At 41.6% G+C, this 19,484-nt stretch overlaps 2 protein-coding genes across 3 annotated transcripts; one reads left to right on the top strand and one right to left on the bottom strand.

The window, feature by feature from the left end:
* Positions 1-266: 266 nt before the first annotated feature.
* Positions 267-5,949, bottom strand: LOC135487553 (L-lactate dehydrogenase-like). 2 transcript variants are annotated; one of them, XM_064771338.1, is made up of 8 exons: positions 5,850-5,949; positions 5,234-5,377; positions 4,806-4,923; positions 4,210-4,383; positions 3,736-3,909; positions 3,495-3,612; positions 3,068-3,191; positions 267-1,965 (listed from the first exon to the last, which is right to left on the bottom strand). In XM_064771338.1, the coding sequence occupies exons 2-8, from the start codon at positions 5,375-5,377 to the stop codon at positions 1,801-1,803; spliced, it is 1,017 nt and encodes a 338-aa protein (XP_064627408.1). In that variant the 5' UTR covers positions 5,850-5,949; the 3' UTR covers positions 267-1,800. The 2 variants fall into 2 exon arrangements, with proteins under 2 accessions (XP_064627408.1, XP_064627410.1); XM_064771340.1 differs by having other exon boundaries at positions 5,854-5,941.
* A 1,496-nt stretch (positions 5,950-7,445) lies between these two features.
* LOC135488368 (beta-1,3-galactosyltransferase 1-like) lies at positions 7,446-18,789 on the top strand. Its single transcript, XM_064772957.1, has 2 exons — positions 7,446-8,233; positions 12,396-18,789. The coding sequence occupies exon 2, from the start codon at positions 12,454-12,456 to the stop codon at positions 13,588-13,590; it is 1,137 nt and encodes a 378-aa protein (XP_064629027.1). The 5' UTR covers positions 7,446-8,233; positions 12,396-12,453; the 3' UTR covers positions 13,591-18,789.
* The last annotated feature ends 695 nt before the right edge of the window (positions 18,790-19,484 follow it).

Genomic DNA, 19,484 nt, shown 5'->3' with positions numbered 1-19,484 from the left:
TTGTGATTTATTGTCTTCCACTATTTGAAATCTAGACTATATGCCGATACTTGTGATCTTAATTTTCAAATCCGTTAGATGTAGCAGATTGTTTCCTTGAGACCACTTTGTCTGGAGGAAAGGAGGATATAAAAAGTCAACTTTCACTGCAATTTATACTGTTATACCTGTTCTCACCGCCAGCTACTCTGATCATGTCGCCAATTAAGACCAATAGTTGTGCAAAAGGCACATGTTTTCAATATGACAAAGACAAAGACATAATGTAACAGTAATAAGTATTTATTTCAACTCTACATATTAACAACATCATCATCTGTGGCCCAAATCTACGCGTACCTTTACCACTTTTAAACATAACTTGTGACAGTAAACCCACTGAATCTCACAGTTGTGACAACTTTTCACTACTCTCCAAAACCATAATTTGACGATGGGCCCATGAATAACAAATACACGATACATGACAATGTGGTTCAGTCATACGGCACATGGCTGATTGGCACAACGCAAGTAAGAACACTCAAAGGGGTATATCACTATATCACAATTTTGACCATGATTGCCCAGATTGAGAAAATAGTGACATTTGTCGACATACATACTCCAGCAATAGAGATATGCTCCAACATATACAATGAACAATACAGGTTTCTAGCTAAACAGGTCATCTAAATGCACTTGAATTTCGGCAGTGAAATAGTTTGTTCTGAGTTAGCAAAAGAAGCTACTAGCTTCTACCGTGTGGTGAATTTAGGAGTATTTCTTATTCTAAAAATACAGTACATCATATCTACATACAACAACATGAGATCACAATATATCAGCATCATTTGTCAAAGACACCCAACAGTCTTAATCTGCGACGTAGCCCGGTTACATTTTTGTACACCGATTCGTCTGCCATTACGTCCCGCAAATCTTTAATAAATGATTTCATGGGTCTTACAACCCATAACAGAACCTGAGTATCCCTGTGGGAGTGGAAGAAGACATAGGGAGTACAAAACATCAATGAAATGAAAATAGCTATCTGCAATGACATTGTCAACAATAAGAATGAACAACAAAGGAAGATTATTTGAAATGAAAGGACTACGGTGGGATTCGTAAATGTAGTTAACAATTCTAAGTTATCACTCCACATTTTGATGAAGGTCACATGTGGGAAGTTATAAAGCTTATTAAGCCCAATCTTTCAAGGACAACAAACACACGCATTATGGCACTATACTTTGTTTTTTAAGCACACAGCAATAGAATTATCCACCCTTCTTTAGAATTGGGTCACAATTCAAACACTCTTGGTTAGTATAAACATTAAATACTATCCTATCATTGATACAATTTGTCTATAAATCTACTCATAACCATGCATACCCTGCCACATAGCCACAACCGCAGTTAAACCAGTAGCTCATTGCACGAGATCATTCAATACTACATCTAATCATATCTGTATCTTCATTAAGATACATGTACATGCAACTTTTGATCTGAAGAGCCGACTCTAAAAACATGTGTCAATGAAGTGTGGATATCCTGTGTAGACTAGTTTATTTCAAGCACCACAGTTGGCTAGACAATGCCATCTCTGACTATCGGGTTTGATATGTCGTTTCCAAAAAGAAACGTCTTGTGTATTTTTGATCGTTCCGGCAGTTTAAAACACATCTAAAAGTCGGGGGAAGATGCAGGGTTCTGAGAAAAGGAGGATGCCCTGGTGCTGTGGGACTAGAGGCCCACCTCTCTGTGCCTTCCTCTGAATCCACCAAGGGTTGTTACCGTCCCCAGCATCTTCTACCACTTGATTGTCTCGATGACGCTAGACAGCATCCTGCCACTCTCCTGGAGCTGCTTTTCCTCTTCCTTGGAGAGTGTCTGGCACATGACGTGTGTGATGCCGCCCTCACCAATTACTACCGGCAGGCTCAGGTAGATCTCTCTATCAACGCCATGGTAACCCTGCAAAATCAAATCGTGCGAAGATATTGGTATAAGTAGCAGGACAGAAAACGTGACAACAATATGTTTTGTATCATCAGAAGAGTTGAGTAGCGGTATTGAACATATCAAACAAAATCGGCAACCCTCTCATTGTCATTTCGACAGTCGTATCTAGATGATCAATCAACTGAGCCTCCTGATGGGATCAAGAAGATACTCTAATGATGACGATAATGATTGACTGTTGACCTGAATGCCATTTTATCTGTCTTGATGCAGTCATGCATACTTCTGTGACCTTGGGTTTAGACAGCTTTCAACCTATTACACTTACCATTCTTCAAAGCTTTACATTCTCAGGAATACGACTGAAAGTCACTCTAAAACGTTCCATTACGATCAACCAATTCTCTAAAGCCTTATAGGATATTGTGACCAATCACAGTCTCAGCAGGTGCAATTCACCCTTCAAACTTGGGACGACTAGGAAACCCATGCATTCAACATGCAGTCAATCAGTACACATCCTTTACAAACTTAAGCAATGCAAACAGATGCATACATAATGTACTGATAGACAAAACCAAAATGTTCCGGAGACATGAATTCAAAACAATAACAAGACGGGGCACATCAACGCTACATAAAAAGTCAAAATGTCTTTTTCCGAACATTGCCAATACTCTTCATTTGCAACCCAATTGTCGACTTCTGTGAAAGAAATTTTTGGACGGGAGGAAATTAGGATTGACTGAACAACTGACACTGACGGCACATGGGAAACAATGTAACTCAAGCAGTTTCTGTATGACAATTCAAAATGAGCTGCCCTTACCTTCTGTAAATAATATAGTGAGAGAATTGTGACGGACAGCCTTGTTTTGCAGTGAAATGACATGAGAGAAAAGAAACGGTGAGTAACCACAACATAATCAACCATCAAAAACTAAAAATATGGGGACAGATTACCTGGGAAACCTTTCTGAGTCATTGGCACACCCTGTAGGAGGCTATCACATTTTACTCATTACGCCTGAGGACAAGTTTTATTTCAAGAAATCGTTGAAAGTTTCTCCTGAGAAATTATAAGACCGTGTGGCGACAGTCGTTTCCAACTCACCTGAACTAATGTAGAAAGAGCATAGACATTGCGAGTATTCTTGAGAATCGCCTGACAGATTGTGGAGACCATGAGGCCGATAGCCCAGCTTGTGTAACCTTTCAGCTTGATGATTTGATACGCGCTGCAAACGGAAAAGAATCAAACATTAGCCCCCCTGAAACAAGAAACTGGGGTTACCATCAACAATGAATGTATACATGTACATGTATCAGTGTTAAGGATAGAGGAAGAGGGGTGTATAGGTAAAAGACCCCTCTAAAAGATCACCGATGTGCTTAATGAAGCCACAAGAATTCTCTTGCTCCCCGCACCATACACAGCACAAACAAGCTAGCAACAGGAAGACCCCAAGACCCTGTCATCAATTGAATATTGCTTTGTTGTGTAGTGGATCACACATTTTTGGGACCATGCAACATGTTACCTTTGTACAACTTCCTGGTGAACCTGCTTCCAATTTTCGGGATCGTCATCCTTTCCGAGACTAGGATTCAGCGACCTCAGGTGAACGCCAGCAATATTTACACCACTCCAAACTGGAACTGAAATGCAAAAACACCACTTGAAATAAGGCGAGGTGATACTTTATTAATTGCCAAAATGAATCTGGATTAGAATATTTTTCTCCAAGAGACAGTGTCAGATCACTGGTGGTTCCTACCTACCACTTGAATCACCGTGTTCCCCAATAATCCATCCATGACAACTTTGGGCAGCGATACCAAGCTTCTGGCTCATGAGAAAACGGAACCTGGACGAGTCAAGCATCGTCCCACTCCCCATTACTCGATGATGAGGAAGACCACTCAGTTTCCATGCAACATATGTGAGGATGTCAACTGAAATGAGAAGAATTTATGATATAGCAAAGCTGTGTATACCCAGACATCGAACAGTGAACTTCGAACAAGACAGATGCAAGTCAACCCCAGCCACCCTGATGAAGCCTAGAGGGGCAGAAACGTGCGTCGGTGGAGCAACACAACAGCCCAACAATAGGGACCGATGGACATTGTTGTAAACTACAGTGACGGTATCCAGTTTTACTTCTACTATACCAAGACATCGAAGCAGAGATGTGATAACAAATGTTGCTTTAAAAAAATTTAATACAAGTTACCAACAGCTATTTAACTCACCTGGATTTGATATAATCAATAGAATACAATCTGGGCTGTATTTGACTAGGTTTGGAATAATATGTTTGAATATTTCTACATTCTTCTGCACCAAGTCTAGACGGCTTTCTCCATCCCTCTGCCTTGCACCAGCTGTGACAATGCAGATGGCTGAACCAGCTGTTACACAGTAATCTGAAATAATCACAATCAGAAAAAGAACCCATAAGATTTCAACAAGTTTCTCACAACTCCTAGTCCTATACAAACCGTGTTACTGCATTTTCTGGCTCATCTTCTCCAGGGAAGGATAATGTCACAACCCAAAAATAGAGTAAAGACAAAGTGGAACAATATTTTTAGGTGTCTTCTCCAAGAAAGGACAAATGTCACAATCTCAAAATAAAAAGACCAAATATATACAGTATGCAACACCATCAGAAAGGAAGGACGATTTCAAAATCTCAAAACATGGTATCAATTGAAGTCGTTTGGTACAGTGTACTCTTTAGTACCTCATAAGGTAACCATAGTAATTAGATCACACTTTATTCGAAAAGCAACCGTGTACACTCATAGAAATACAGGGTTAGAAGAAGGCTCAGAGTAACATTTACCTGTGCTAGCTTTAACTGTGACATTTTTGAGGAATGCTTGACCATGCTGGAGATCCATCATCTCTCCGTGTAACTTGTCCTTGATCACATCTACAAGGCAGATTTCACTTGCAACACCCTGAAATTACATTTTATTTTGAAGAGACTATTTACAAATATAATTACCAATTTCATAGCTGGTGTTCCCGTGAAATCTATTTTTTGGGGAAACACTAGGGGGTAGGGGAGGGGAGTAGGCCTAGGTCCAAATCAGGATCCAAATTCATTTAATTTTTCCACTGAAACATCATGTGACATTGGGCAAGTTACCTGGGTGATCTTGTTTTTTAGGTTTATTTAAGAACATTTGAATCTGTCTTTGATAATGACTATTGATAACTATGAGATTTTGAACTTGGCTTTTCTCATCTTGAGCTCATTGGTCATACCTGTAACATGACAGTATATGCACACGCCATCCCAACCTGTCCTACTCCAACCACTGAAATCTTATTATGAGGTGCCTGCATACATGGCCCGATCTCCGTCATCAACTTATCCCTGGTCTCAAACTTGCAAGGCGGCTCCATCATCTATAATTAAAAGATGTAAATAACTTGAAAACAGTTGGTTCAAAAGTGCCTTTCCTTCAAACTTCATGATGGTCTTCTAAAGAGTAAAAATGATAGACATCTATTGTCCCCATTTCCATTGAATGTCTTGTCACTTCCCCTGGCCACAGAAGTCTCTTGACCATGCAGTGCCTTTAAAACCCGACTCCCTGCCCCCCCCCCTGTAGTCCCCCTTAAAGATTTGTAGCCAGGACAGGAACATCCCAGGGACAAACCAAGGGAATGCAGCATCGCTGACATCAGTTAAGTCACATCACCCAGCATCAGGGCATTTAGTCTATACACTACACTGCTGCATGCTTCAACAGTGTCATAACCATCGTCGTGATGTAGCCTATCATTATCAACACAAGATAGGATATCATTTTCAAACCGATTGACAATACATGCAAGTCCCAGCAATAACTGGGCCGAAATGATATATGATTCATACCTACAAGATACCGATTGCCAAAATGGAATAAAAACGTTGGAAAAACGAAATATATCAATGTTTTGACTTTCGTGCCAAACTAGAGGTCAAGTCATGAAGTGGCCACCTAGATTTGATAGCTAGAACTATAATGATGAGAGTTTCATCCAGCGGCGGGTAATTCGATATTGCATCTCGTGCTGCTATCAAATAAGGGTTTATAAAGATATCGAGGGTATATAAAGACTAGTCTCTGTAATTCTTGCTGCTATGTATCAAACGTTTGATGTAGTTACACCGGGTTTTGAGGTAGGCTGATCGGGATGCCAACACGTGGGTGCCGATGGTTTTTCTCCTGTATGGACACTTAGTTGTTTGAGTGTTGTCCCGCTGCCGGGCCAGCTGCCCCATCTTGGTCGGCCGGGTGCGCTCGGCAAGCGGGGACAAACTAATTGGTGTCGTGTTGTGCCACTCATACGGGACAATTCTATTACCATCCAACATCCAATCTCAGTAGCATAACTGCACAACGATCCATTTTCTGAAGTCTTTTTATCCAACATACGACCATGAACGACAACCATCCAGGGCCCTTCTGGCAACTGCAGGAGACAAAGCTCGCTGAAAGCAACACTGGAAAAAAAGCACATGAATTTATAAGGCTTGCTTGTCAGTCAATATGTCGCCTAGCATCAAATCAAAATATGCTCTCGGTGAAAGCTATGAAAGAATCAATGTGAAAGAGGATATCCAGGTATAAAATACCATGTTGATGTTATGCTATAGAACACAAGAAATAAGTGCACTTTAATTCTTTCCGAAGCCGGTATGCATAACAATTGTTTTTATAGAATGCTTGTAGTAATGTCGTGGCAACGATGATACTGGATGTGCATCGTTCACAGATGGCAATTAGCCATAGTTTCCTGTCGCTGGTGATGCAGTTGATGAGTTGTCATCGGCGCGCTGAATTGTGGTATAAATCACAATCGGAGTTTAGGATGAAAGAAAGTGATAGGCATTGGAATTCTTGTATTATCTAGCAACCTGGTCTAGTACATGGTGGAATATGTCTGCGGCAGCAGTTAATCAACTTTAGAGGGGCAAAACTTTCCTCGGAACCACTTTATTCGGTTTTGACTCTCCTAGGAATAAGCTGAAGTCAAAAGCACTTCTGTATATAAGACACATATGCAGTCCATTTCGTCATCCTGATCTTCTTCTTCCTCTATACCGGGAGAGAAGACGAGGCCGGTCCACTGCCGGTCCAAAGTTTCCTCTTCTGTTGGTCTTTTAGTGTCGTATTGGATATAGTTTTTCGCTCTGCATGGCGTAACTTTCAGTTCACATAGCTGTGAATCGATCGTACCAGGTCATAATTGGATAAATTCATCATAACGAGTTCAATTTCAGACACTCGACCCAGTCGTTAGCATCCGAACAGGTTTTTGTGATTCTGATTAACACACCAAGCACGAGTTTTTGTATTGAACGTTGATTAATTGCTTGCTTGTTTCGACCGTATATCAAAAGTGTGTCAACCTCACAGACGGAATTTGGGTAAATTAGCATTATTATTTTGCTTTTAATATTATACACGGTGGTGTCGGTATGGAGCTATGGATGTGAAAAAGTTATGTGTAATGAGTGTTTGAGGTATGAGCCTTGTGGACTTTCCGGTCAATAAGCACTCCGCCTTCGCAGAGACGGATGTGTTCCTGTATCCATGTATCTTTAACCTGGTTGTGTGTTGGTTAAACAACCATTGATATCCATGCGGACCTTATTTCAAATCATTCTCTTGGATTAGTGAACGACATGTCACATGGAACTTATTTTGTTTGGGGAGAAATTCAAGTGTAATATTATACCGATGACTTGGCTTTGAACTCAGGTGGAGAATTCTTCAAGCTCTCGGAGTAAAATGCGCAAGTTCGGGATCGTCGCTGCTGCAGTATATACGGCATAAGACCAGAAAAGGAGACGGGAACGTCATGTGGATGAGTCTTACTGTCTGAGGCAACAATCAGCAACAAGCGGTCGGAATCTTAGTTATCAATGAAGAAGTAAAGCGAGATAAAAACATCCAAGGACCATCCCTAACGACGGACGCTTGTTGCAGTGGTTAACTAAATCGAGCTGTTGTAAACTGACATACGTCTTGGATAAGTAAAAAAGTGTTGGTAAGGGTTTGCACAACAAAACGCCAAGTCATGACCGCAGGATGGACCTTCCATGCTTCTGTGATGGCATGACTGAACGAATGGAACCATCAGAAGCGTATAATTGACGTCGAAGATATACATGTACTGACCATCGCATTGACCAATTATAAGATAGCCAGGATACCTCCGTGAAAAAAGGCGACACTCGGTGAACAGCCCGGATCAACAGATTCCAACTTTGTAAGTATGATCACTGCTTCAATCCATTGCTCAAACTGCTCAAATCGAAGGTACCAAGATACCTCGTCAGATCAGAAGGTCACTCGGCGGAGAGAGACTTTTTGGTTTTTCAAAAAGGTTTGAGTGTCTGTCACTATTTCCTAAGTTGCAAAGGTTGGGTCTCTATTACCATTTCCGAAGTTACAAGATTTGATGCTTTAATAAATAATTCGTATTTGGAAGTTAGCAAAAGCGGAACCTCCCTCCAGTGATATCACGAATCGAAAACCCTGATGTGTTGTCCCTTACGAAAACGATCTCAGATTTACCATGCTCACCATGGTGAATTCAGCATCGGTGGTAAATATTTCTCACCGTCCCAATTCAACATGGTGAAGTTCTGTCAGCTTACCACGGTGAATTGTTGATTTACCATGGTGAAATTGAGACACATTTTTCGTGAGGGCGTTTAACGCTTGATGTCCAAATGATACCATTTCGCTTATTCATTTTGATAAATATTCATTGGAAACGACGTGGAGAGCTTTTCCATTCCTCGAAACGTTCTGAGATAATTTGACAAAGGCGGTGCATCGGTTTCCGTTAAATTCATGAAAATTTAAACAAAAATCTATAACATCACAGCGAAAAAGCACACCAATGTAAACATTGCCAGTATAAAAAAACTGCAAAATGTAAACATATGTATCATTTATAACAGGAAAAGATACGAAACAAAAGACTTGATCGACAATTTAATGCCAGTTGTAGGCCTATTTCTTGAAACCTTTGAGTAACCAGCTGGTTACTCCAGGTTGAAACTGCAAAAAACATATAAAATCAATCATCTCCACTGACCAGCCATGGGAAATTTAGCCAATGTTCATAAGGCAGGTTTCCTGACCTATACATTGAAAACGAACGACGAACTACGAAGGTCTGTCGTGTCATCACACTCAACGAAGAGGGCATCGGGGAATTTTTTTTAAAGTCGTCGCGCCACCTGCTTTTGACTGAACGAACTGAAAAAGATGATTTAGAGCTAATAATATAACGCAAATCAGCCTTGTTTTTAACTGAGATACTCTATAGATTCGCCGACCTATCCTTAGAGCGGTTCTGAACATTCAATTCAAGCTAGATATCATGGAGATTGATGTCATGCACATGGTCGTTCGATGCTGAGGGCATGCACACGCAAGAGTTCACAGTCTGACAAAGGCTCAGAAACAAACATTTATCTTGCTGACGATGAGCAACCCCCGGGACATGATAGTAATGATAATACTTATATTTCATTGCCTCCGTTTCAAAAAGAAATTCATATTGACTTTTTTACAATTAACTTGCAAATTTGATAATGGATACAAACAAATGATCTGCATGTTTTGCCCTCGAACTACACCTATGAAATATCTACCAACCTACCCAGGGTAGCAGGCCCCAAACAACGGTTGTGATGGAAATGCCAGGCTTTTTGGCTGCCTGTTTTTTTGTGGAACATCGGGTGTTAGCTAAAACATGTAACTTCAGGTATCTTGTTTTTGTTAGTATAATACTGCCTTCAGCGTAATCAAATGACACCCGGAACCTGCACAAGCGAATGTGGCTTTTGCAAAAAAAAATCCGATCTATTGAATTTATGTAGCTTTGTATTGCGTGCATCATGTTTCCCTCCCGTTTGTATATTACGAGCAAAAACACTAAATTTAATCATCCAGTTTGTATTGTTTTATAAGAGAAAGAATGTAACGTACATTTACAACCATGCAATGCTGTATGTAAGTTGGCCGTCTCTATACAAACTATTTATGACCCAATTTTGAATAAAAAATATCGTTCATGAAGTGAAGTTAATTCATAGTGATAGATGAATATCACTGTTATTGCCAATTATGTCATATTCATATTAATTTTACCAACTGATCAGATTTTTATCGCGAACGGTGACTTCGTTAAGTTTCGAATGCAATTTTTTTCATTCATGGTCTTTTCGTGATAGGAGAGACGGAGGAACATTTGGGAAAAGGCAGATTGGGCAGACTTGGCCGGGCACGTTTTGCTGCATCCTCGATTACCACCCGAGTCAGTCGAATATGCTCCTCCCCTCGCACACGTTAGTGTTGCACTGAAGTTCAGGATGGTTCTGCTGTTGCAAGCAATCTTGTAATGATTTTGATGAAAGGGCTGATTGTGCCCGATTCCACTGGAGTGAAATTAAAAAGACAGTTATCCTAATATTCTGTGTGCCACTCATTATATCAAATCAGGCGAACGAAGTGCTTTTAGTGGGTTTTCTTAAAGCGAAAATGGATTATTATGTCAGAAAGATTGGAAAACAATCTCAGCTGATAGCAAATTTTTTAACAAACATTATTTTCAAAACATCAAATCGGCCCAGGCTTTGACACCTCAATTGATTTGCTGTAAACTGAAAGCACGTAAATTGATTTTAAGTTAGAAAATATTCAATATTTCAAAAACTAGAAAAGATTTTAAAGCAACGTACTAAAGTGGGTGGATAAAAAAAAAGGGAGTTGAAGTGACCTAAAAAGCGATCAGGATCCCAGACTATAGGCGGGTGGCGAGTTGTAGCGAGAGGGCGATCAGGATCCCAGACTATAGGCGGGTGGCGAGTTGTAGCGAGAGGGCGATCAGGATCCCAGACTATAGGCGGGTGGCGAGTTGTAGCGAGAGGGCGATCAGGATCCCAGACTTTAGGCGGGTGGCGAGTTGCAGCGAGAGGGCGATCAGGATCCCAGACTATAGGCGGGTGGCGAGTTGTAGAGAGCGCGATCAGGATCCCAGACTAAACATGTATAAGCGGGTTATAGCGAGATACTCATGATTCATTCAATGAAAAATGTATATTTAAACTGGCCCAAACAACATTGATTAAATATGAAGTGACACTTCCCGCGTGGCAGCAGCACATGGAACAGTATATAATTTTTAAATGTTTTACTGTGCAAGATATGGCTTATACATTAGACCAGAATTAATCATTAAATAATATTTTGAATTGATACTTTGGCAACTGTAGGCACTTGATACGACAGGGCCTGGCCTAATTGAACAATGATTGATGCCATATGCCTCAGGAATACGACGACTTGAGAGGCAGATGTTTGGACCAATGCTTATAGTTGGTCCTTTTTCGCCGTTCATACCTGTAGTTGTGGATCATTCACTATAATCCTCTATCTAAAGTTATCAATATAATATTAACTTTCACACATATTGTTGACCAATTTTTATATGGAGGGATATCAATAGCATGATATTATGAGGTAGGCCAACTTTCGCTTCCTATTTCATTTTAGAATCACTAAATGAGTTTAAAAATGTACATGTATATGATATTACCTCTTCTCGGCGAAACCTCGAAAAATCTATAGTTTCATCGTAAACCAATATAACAACTGCAAATGCAACGTCGTTCGTTTAAGATTTGAAAATTGTAGTTGAATTTGAAAATTTCCAATGGCGTAAACACGCACTGAATATATATATTAAACATTGCCACTGTGAGTGAGCCAGATATACAGATACTATAAATACCAAGTTTCAGCGAATTTGCATGCATGATATATGCACTATACGGCATTGTGAATATTAACTGCATTCCACTGGTAAATACGAACGGTGTACGCCTTTAAAAGAGTTAACTAGCACTTTAAAAAGTTCAATAATTACATATATGCACATGTATATGTTCATAATACTAAAACAGGTCTGTTTATTCAGTTTTATCCTTTCGTGATAACAAAGTGTCCTTTACAGTGAGCTGCAGGTACAGGATGCAATTGACAAAACTGTTTGGATTAAACGGAAATGTGACTTGTTGACTTTGGTATAATAATGAGGACTATACCCATATACAGCGGTGGGAACTTCAATCCCCGCTTGGTCGTGGTCTGAAGAGACATCTATTGCTGTAAACCAATTAAAATGTGTATGTTTTAAATATCAATTCAATAGATGTAACAGTTCATCCTGACTCGTCCGCCATAGCCCATCCTGAACCTTATGGTTTTATGCATTGGGGGTATATCTTGCTATGCGATCGGTGACTTTTATAGTGTAGGGCGGGGGAAAAAAACAGAAAAGATAGCTCGCTCAGTCGGTTTCTGGTTGAAGAAAGAACTTTTTGTTCGTAACTGTTCATTCTTTATCGTTGCAGTAAACACAAGGTTGAACACCGGCTACATGACGCAAGCGCCGGCAGACTCGGGAATCTCATGCTTGTCTTGTTCCCCAAGAAATGGAGGCGGCTCCTGAGATATCTCCTCTTCGTGCCCTTAATTTGGATCCTCGCCATGACCTTGTCGGCGCATTCCCCGAATGACGGCGAAAACTTCCGCAGAAATCTCAAGCAGACGACTGTTACCAAAGAATACTCTGCATCTTCCGGAATTTACGAACCATCTGGAGGTCAAGGCCAATCAAAATTTAGCGTCAAGAAGCCGTCCCCAACGAAAGTGCGTAATGTCGATGAGAAAGAAAGGTTGTTTTACCGGCACAGTGATCGTGTCATTAATCCACACAATTTTACTTATTTAATCAATCCCGGCAAGTGTAGGACACTTGGTACTATTGACAGTCCCTTTCTTGTGATCATGGTGCTGGCAAACGCCCCGGATGCTGAAAAGCGTATGACTATCCGCAAAACTTGGGGCGGTGCTTCAGTGACCAACAACTGGCCTTTACGGAATATTTCAAGGAAAGTGAATGTCTATTTCCTCCACGCGAAAACTGACAATAGATATTGGGAGAATCAGTTGAAAGATGAGAGTGCAAAATATGGCGATATTATCCAGGAAGACTTCAGGGAATCATATAGAAATCTGACCTTGAAATCCATCATGGCGCTCAAATGGACGTCAACATTCTGCCACGGTGCATCATATCTAATGAAGGTGGATGACGACGTTTTTGTAAACACACCCTACATTTTAGACTTGTTGATAGCCAAGAATCCATCTCGCCATGTGATCGGTTTGATCAGTCCAAAATCTCGGGTCCGGCGCAAGGGAAAATGGCTGACGACTGTTGAAGAGTTTCCCTTTGATCATTTTCCACCTTACACCCCAGGAGCAGGGTATCTAATGTCTGTACCAGTTGCAAAAGATTTTTACAACACGTCACAATATGTGAAACCTATTTGGTTGGAGGATGTGTACATTACGGGGATTTTACCAAAAATATTGGGTACTGTGGAACATTTCGGCAATGATGGCTTTACAGACGCCATGCGTAAGGCGCCAAAACTGTGTGACGTCATCAGAGGGGAAGCACTCACAGGGACAAGGATGACACAGGACCAGCTGAAACAAATGTGGGCAGATATGACCAACGCATCCAAAGCCATTTGCTAACATGAATTTCATACGAAAAACGTCGTGGCGACTTTTGCGCTGAAGCGCTTGCATCGTAATAGTACAGTGTTCAGTTTGCATTGGACTTCATTAATGAAATGAGCTACAGCTGGTGCGCCGAAGATATTATTTTGTTCACGAAACGGGTGTAAGCATACACTTCAAACTTACCCTGTTATACATGTATCTACATGTCTTTCAATAAACTGATTGATAAAAGGACGGGCACCTGTAAGGAGACGGTGAAGTTTGTTTGATCGATTAGTCTCCCATTCATTTTATTAATGCGTATAAGTAAAAAGACGGGCGCATGTATGGAGAATGTTGTTCAGCCACCCAGGGTACAAGCATATAATTCACATGTCAATCGAGCAACAGGAAGGGAACGTATATGGAGAAGGTTGTTCAATCAACTACCCAGGATACGAGCTCATCCTTCATTAGAGTCTGGTTATTAAGCAATTTGTTTACATCGACAAATTGCATTTAAATGAGCACCGTTACGTCATTGTGACAAAACATCATAACTGGATATTCCATGGCAGATTTGGTTCTCACCAAAATCGCGCAATACGGCGAAAGTGCTCGGTGAAAATCTACCCAGCGATCGAGTGTCTTCATGTCAGTTGAAAAATCAACATGTGAAAATATAATCAGTTTTCTCTCGTAAACTTCCTGAAGTTGACGCAGATAGCTCCATAAAATCGCGGTATCAGCAACGCAGAAGTATACAAAAGCCCTCTGGCAGACAAGTAGACAATGCAGAGGTGTATGTATTTGCCCCATTCTCACGTCGCCCAATCGACACCGCCGACCGTATCGTATGGACAATAGATTTCCGGTATCGCGGTATAAAAAAACCCGGTATATTTTCGATTGGACACCGTGATTCTGAACTCATGATTTCGCACATCCGAACTTCACCTTATCATAGTCTTGTGGCATGACAATGTCAGTAACTTGTGCGAGGCAGTTGAATGCACACGTTTCCAGGCGCACTGGTGAAATGGCGTAACGTCCTTTTGGTCGAATTCGAAGCCTCACGAGAGGACTCTGGATATCGTCTGGTGATGGTTTATGTTCTCTGAAACGTTCTGCCGAAAAGGTGGAATTTCGATAAGCTGAAATTCTGACACATTTTATGTGGTTTCTAGCTGATGTCACAGTTCTAAATCATTCAACGGACCTCGGATATACTTTGATGTGATGTGTTGAATATTAGTGAAAAGCAAAAATGTTTAGTTCATGCGGTATTACGATATCGGCCTTCTCGATTCTTTTCATGACGAGTTGCAAAGCAGCTGCCAGCGAACTTTCTGCCGCGGATTACCACGAAATAATAACTGGTGTTACAATCTCTGGACATGATTTTAAGGCTCTCCCTGGCAGGGGAGAGGTGGCTTGTGCACAGGCGTGTATCGCGGACGTAAAATGTGCTGCTTTTAGCCTACTGGCGAATGACAGTTGTATGCTGAGCCAGGAAAGTGACATTTCGCAACCTTCACCGTGGGCGTTGTCAGGAAGAAGACGCACTGTCCCCTGGTGTAGTCCTTCAGAAGGCGGAACAGTTTATCTCGGGTTGGTTAACGATGATAACCAGCCAGACCTAATCTGCCACAATGGTGTCAAAAGAACACTGAGCTTCGCCCTGACATTGGGTAAGATTTCCTTACACTTTAAACCGCTAAAGCAAGTTCTAGATTACCCACACTGTCCCTCGGAACATGACACTGTCATGAGAATCGGCGATGTCAACGGAGATAAACTTTCCGATATCTTTTGTGATGATCGTACGTTGAAGAACAAAACATTGAGCATTTTGCACATGTCGAATTGGACACTGTTTGTCGAAAACACTTTCGAAGTCAGCGGATTTTGTTCGGCTTCGACCGATAGCCCGACTCACTTGGGAAGATTTACAAACGACGGGTTCATGCAATTAGTGTGCAACAATCAGAATGGGACTCTGTTCTTGTTTGGCATCAAGGTAGGAAGTACTGAGCAGGGCAGTTACAATCGCGAGTTTTGTCAACCAGAAAATAACACTGAGGGTCGTCTACTCGTCCGGAGCTTGGGTAGAGATAGCTACGACGACCTGATTTGTCATGGGAAGTCATCAACAGATGCAATGTTTGGTAATTCCAATAGAAAGTTCCCGCTAACACAGAAGAGACAGATTCTGAAAGAAACCGATTGCCCCTTTGGTTCATTTCTCGACTCAGGGCACTTTGATGGCGATGGACGCCCAGATTTGGTGTGTATCACTGGCGCTGGCTCCGAGAGAAAGATGCGCATTTTCTTCGGCCAGAATGACAACGTTTTTTTCAGTGATGCAAAGAAGTGGGAGGGCAACTTCACTTGGTGCGCTGATCCGAATTCAACGATTTACGTGGGAGATTTCCGCGGGAAATACCCGAGTCTGTTCTTGTGTCACGGACAGGATGGTTCTTTGGATGTGATCGAGAGTCCTCATGAGGAATGATATAGCGGGGACGACCAAACATTTTAAAAGGCTGTATGTTCTTTCATATCTAGGCGATTTCAGAAGCGGTCGACGACAATAGCATGAGAATTTCTTAGTTATTTTCAAAGAGATTCATTCGTTCGTTGTAATGACTTCGTTGTTCCGATGAACTAAATTGCTTCCGATTGGTTCTCGTGGCTTTTGGCCTTTATTTTCGTCTCACTGTTCGATATACATCTCGTTTACACTAAACCAAAAAGCAGAACGTAAGGGGAGTCACCTGGCGATATAAAATACAACTAAACGAAATAAGGTTGAGACTGAAACTGTCTTAAGACGGAACATTCGTCAACAGTCCAAATGTTTGAACCACTTGTTGAAATCTCTTATGTCTGGTCGATGTGGTTCAACCAGCAAATCTGGATACAATAAGCCACACACTCTTGACTCCCAGGTGAAATGTTCCTCTGTAGTTATATTCACCTTGGATCACAAATCATTTATTATAGTGATTTGACTGCATATCTGCTGCAGACGGTTCTGAAAAGTTGTCAAAAGCACTGCAAAAAGATCCACTTTAAAGGACTTGACTTGTGCAGCACCGTGCTATTTACTTCAGCTACATACAATCATGAGTCAATATCTAGGCAAATTAGGTCGGTGGAGCAGGTACAATATTTTCTGAATATTACGGTAATCACATGAGTGATTGAAGCTGGGCTATGAACAATACAGTCGTTCACAGCAGTATCTTTGCACCACTCTATCACAACCCTTCAGAACAGCTCAGCTGAGTTAGAATTTCTTTAATTTTCTCCATGAAAGTAATTCTGTTGCCTCCTTGCGGAATTTGCTTGAACTAAGGCAATAGATGTAGAAATTAATAGTTGGGTTGATGTAACTTATAACATAGGCTGTGTTCCAGCTCATTAACCGCAAATGAAATTCGAAATAACTGAGTCTTCGATTAAAAAAATATCTCCAAAAGAAGTAATCTATCTGATATGGAATCCAAAAGAAAACGAAAGCGAATGAGTTCGCCAATAACATGGCGGTTAAAGACCCTTCCTTTTTCGTCATTCTCTCCCTGTGATCACTGAGCATCTTCTTTCGGCGTCTACTACTGCGAGCCAAAGTGAATGATATTTGTAAATTTGCGGCTAAAACAAGCAGAAATAACAGCCACTGGTCAATTATTAGAGAGTGGAGATAATATATTTTCTCGTACTGTCGCTCTTCAAGGACAATGTCACAACTCCAGTAGTCGTATGCTCTACGGTATTGCGGTTCCCCCCAAATGACGCCAGGGGTACACCGAATTAAGTTGACCACGGTAAAAGTGGCGACTAAAACTTTCGCTCGAAACTTTGCACAGAGTACTGGTGCTTTCAAGGGGAAAACTACAGCAATCATTCGATCTATTGACATAAAGAGGATGAGCCATGCCGAAAACTTGTCTCCGCCGAACAAGAAGAAGAGTAATGAACGACAAAATGGCCCGTTCACGACGACAGGACCGAAGTTCCTTCGTAGGTAGTGATGTATAAGGCAATTTGAGACCAAGTTTAGATCGCTTATGGCTAACGCTATCATGTAGAAACCAGTGGATGTCTTCCGGTAGCTCGGCTGATTGAGGACACAGAGAGACAGAATGTTACCAAAGATGCCGAAGAGGATCAAAATGGGTGGAAAGTACAAGTTATAGGCATTGTAGATGGATTGCAGGTACCCAAGCAATTCTGTGTACTCGGTGATGGCACGACCCTGTGTGGTCATAAGATCACCAGGACACGTGTCACCAGAGACAACGCATTTGGTCAAATTTCCGCCAAATATTCGTCCAGTCGCCATTTCACTGACTTGAGTCCTGTACCCTGATACCGCTACCTAAAAGGTCGGACTAAGTGACGACAAATGACACCCCAGACTGCGCTTATGGATGATTCGAGTGATTTTAACGGACAATCTCACATCCTTATTGACGGCCTATGCAACATGTTTAGCGAAATTCCGCGTAAATGAATTGTTCCGTTCTCTTAGACGTTTTGAAGACAAACCAATTGAGCATTCTACTGTAGGAGACGGCGCTAAGAACACTGGCCAAAAGCACAGATGTCACAATCAAATCATCGAGAAAACTGCCAGGGACCCGCCTTTTGACGTATTTTGGGGTCACCTTGCAATCTCGATCGCAGGGTCTGCTATTTTCATTAGTAGAACCTGAAGGCGGGATTGCAGATGCGGGCCGATTCGTTGCTAACGTCCCCCGAATTAACACTTAGAACATGTAGAAAATTCCATTTCCGTTTCCATTGGTCAGAAATAACACTGACTTGTCGCAACTTTAGCATATACCTGGTGCATGGATCTGGCGAAGCGAAGTGCGCAGAGAAGCGCTTCGGATGCGATTTAGAAAAACGATTGTTGCGACAAGAGATGTTACTTCGGATCTGCACAATAAAAGTGATGGCGAATTAACATTCCTTGCCTGGCGATTCCGAAAGATAAGATACCCTGAGACTGTGTTGGCTTTAAACGGTGACGTATCGCCGGCCAAGTTAGGTGAAGTGGACTTTAGGCACCATGGACACCCACCAGAGGATACGGATGAAGCGCGCATTTGCACTCTCTCTCAATGAACCCAAACAATAAATGTCATTGGTGTCATCGCGGAAAGTGCTCGTGCGGTACTTCTTGATTTTGTTACCGTGGCGTGGGCGTCAAAGAAGCCTTTAATTCGCAACTCCCCATCAGCGTCTTTTACACGCTGCAAAATGTTCCTCAAGTGCGTTGACGGGCATTTCCGAAATCTCCCTCTCTCCACTCCCGAGCCAATGGTTTCTGTTACACTCAATCCGTTGTTCGCTTCGGAATAGTTCTTGTGTGGTATTGCCTATGGTGCATAGACTGGTACACGTTACCCTGAGAGATTCGTCCAATGAGACAGGAGAACAAAATATATCTCAATTGGCACAGTCCGTCCTAAAACCAGTCTTGAAACAGACTAAAAACCAGTCCCATTGATGGTTTTGCTGTCAAAACGTGGCTCCATCGCGGTCATAAGATAATACTCACTAGCATATCTTGCTCGCGTCTTGATAGAGGGCGGAGAGTCAGAACTTTAGGCAATAGCACAATGATGTCGGAATAGGCAATGTCTCCTCGTTTCACGTGTCTGCTGGCGCTGGTAGGGTAGCATCTTTGGCAATTAAACAAAACCAGTGATATCATCGCCGGCCTCTTATTCAACTTCCTATGTCTCCAATTCGTGTACAATTGTACTATAATAGTACTTCATCAGTCTTTGGATGGGATGAAATGAGCGAAGTTGCTATATGTCCTTCGCGCAGTGGCTGAGATGCGGCAACCATGCCATGATGCAGCTAGGCTTTACTAACCTGATAAGGTGTTACGGAAATGTTCTCTGGTG

Source organism: Lineus longissimus, chromosome 5, assembly GCF_910592395.1.
Source record: "Lineus longissimus chromosome 5, tnLinLong1.2, whole genome shotgun sequence".
Lineage (NCBI taxonomy): Eukaryota > Metazoa > Nemertea > Pilidiophora > Heteronemertea > Lineidae > Lineus > Lineus longissimus.
The sequence above is the reverse complement of the archived record's forward strand: the minus strand, read 5'-3'. Positions and strand labels throughout refer to the sequence as shown.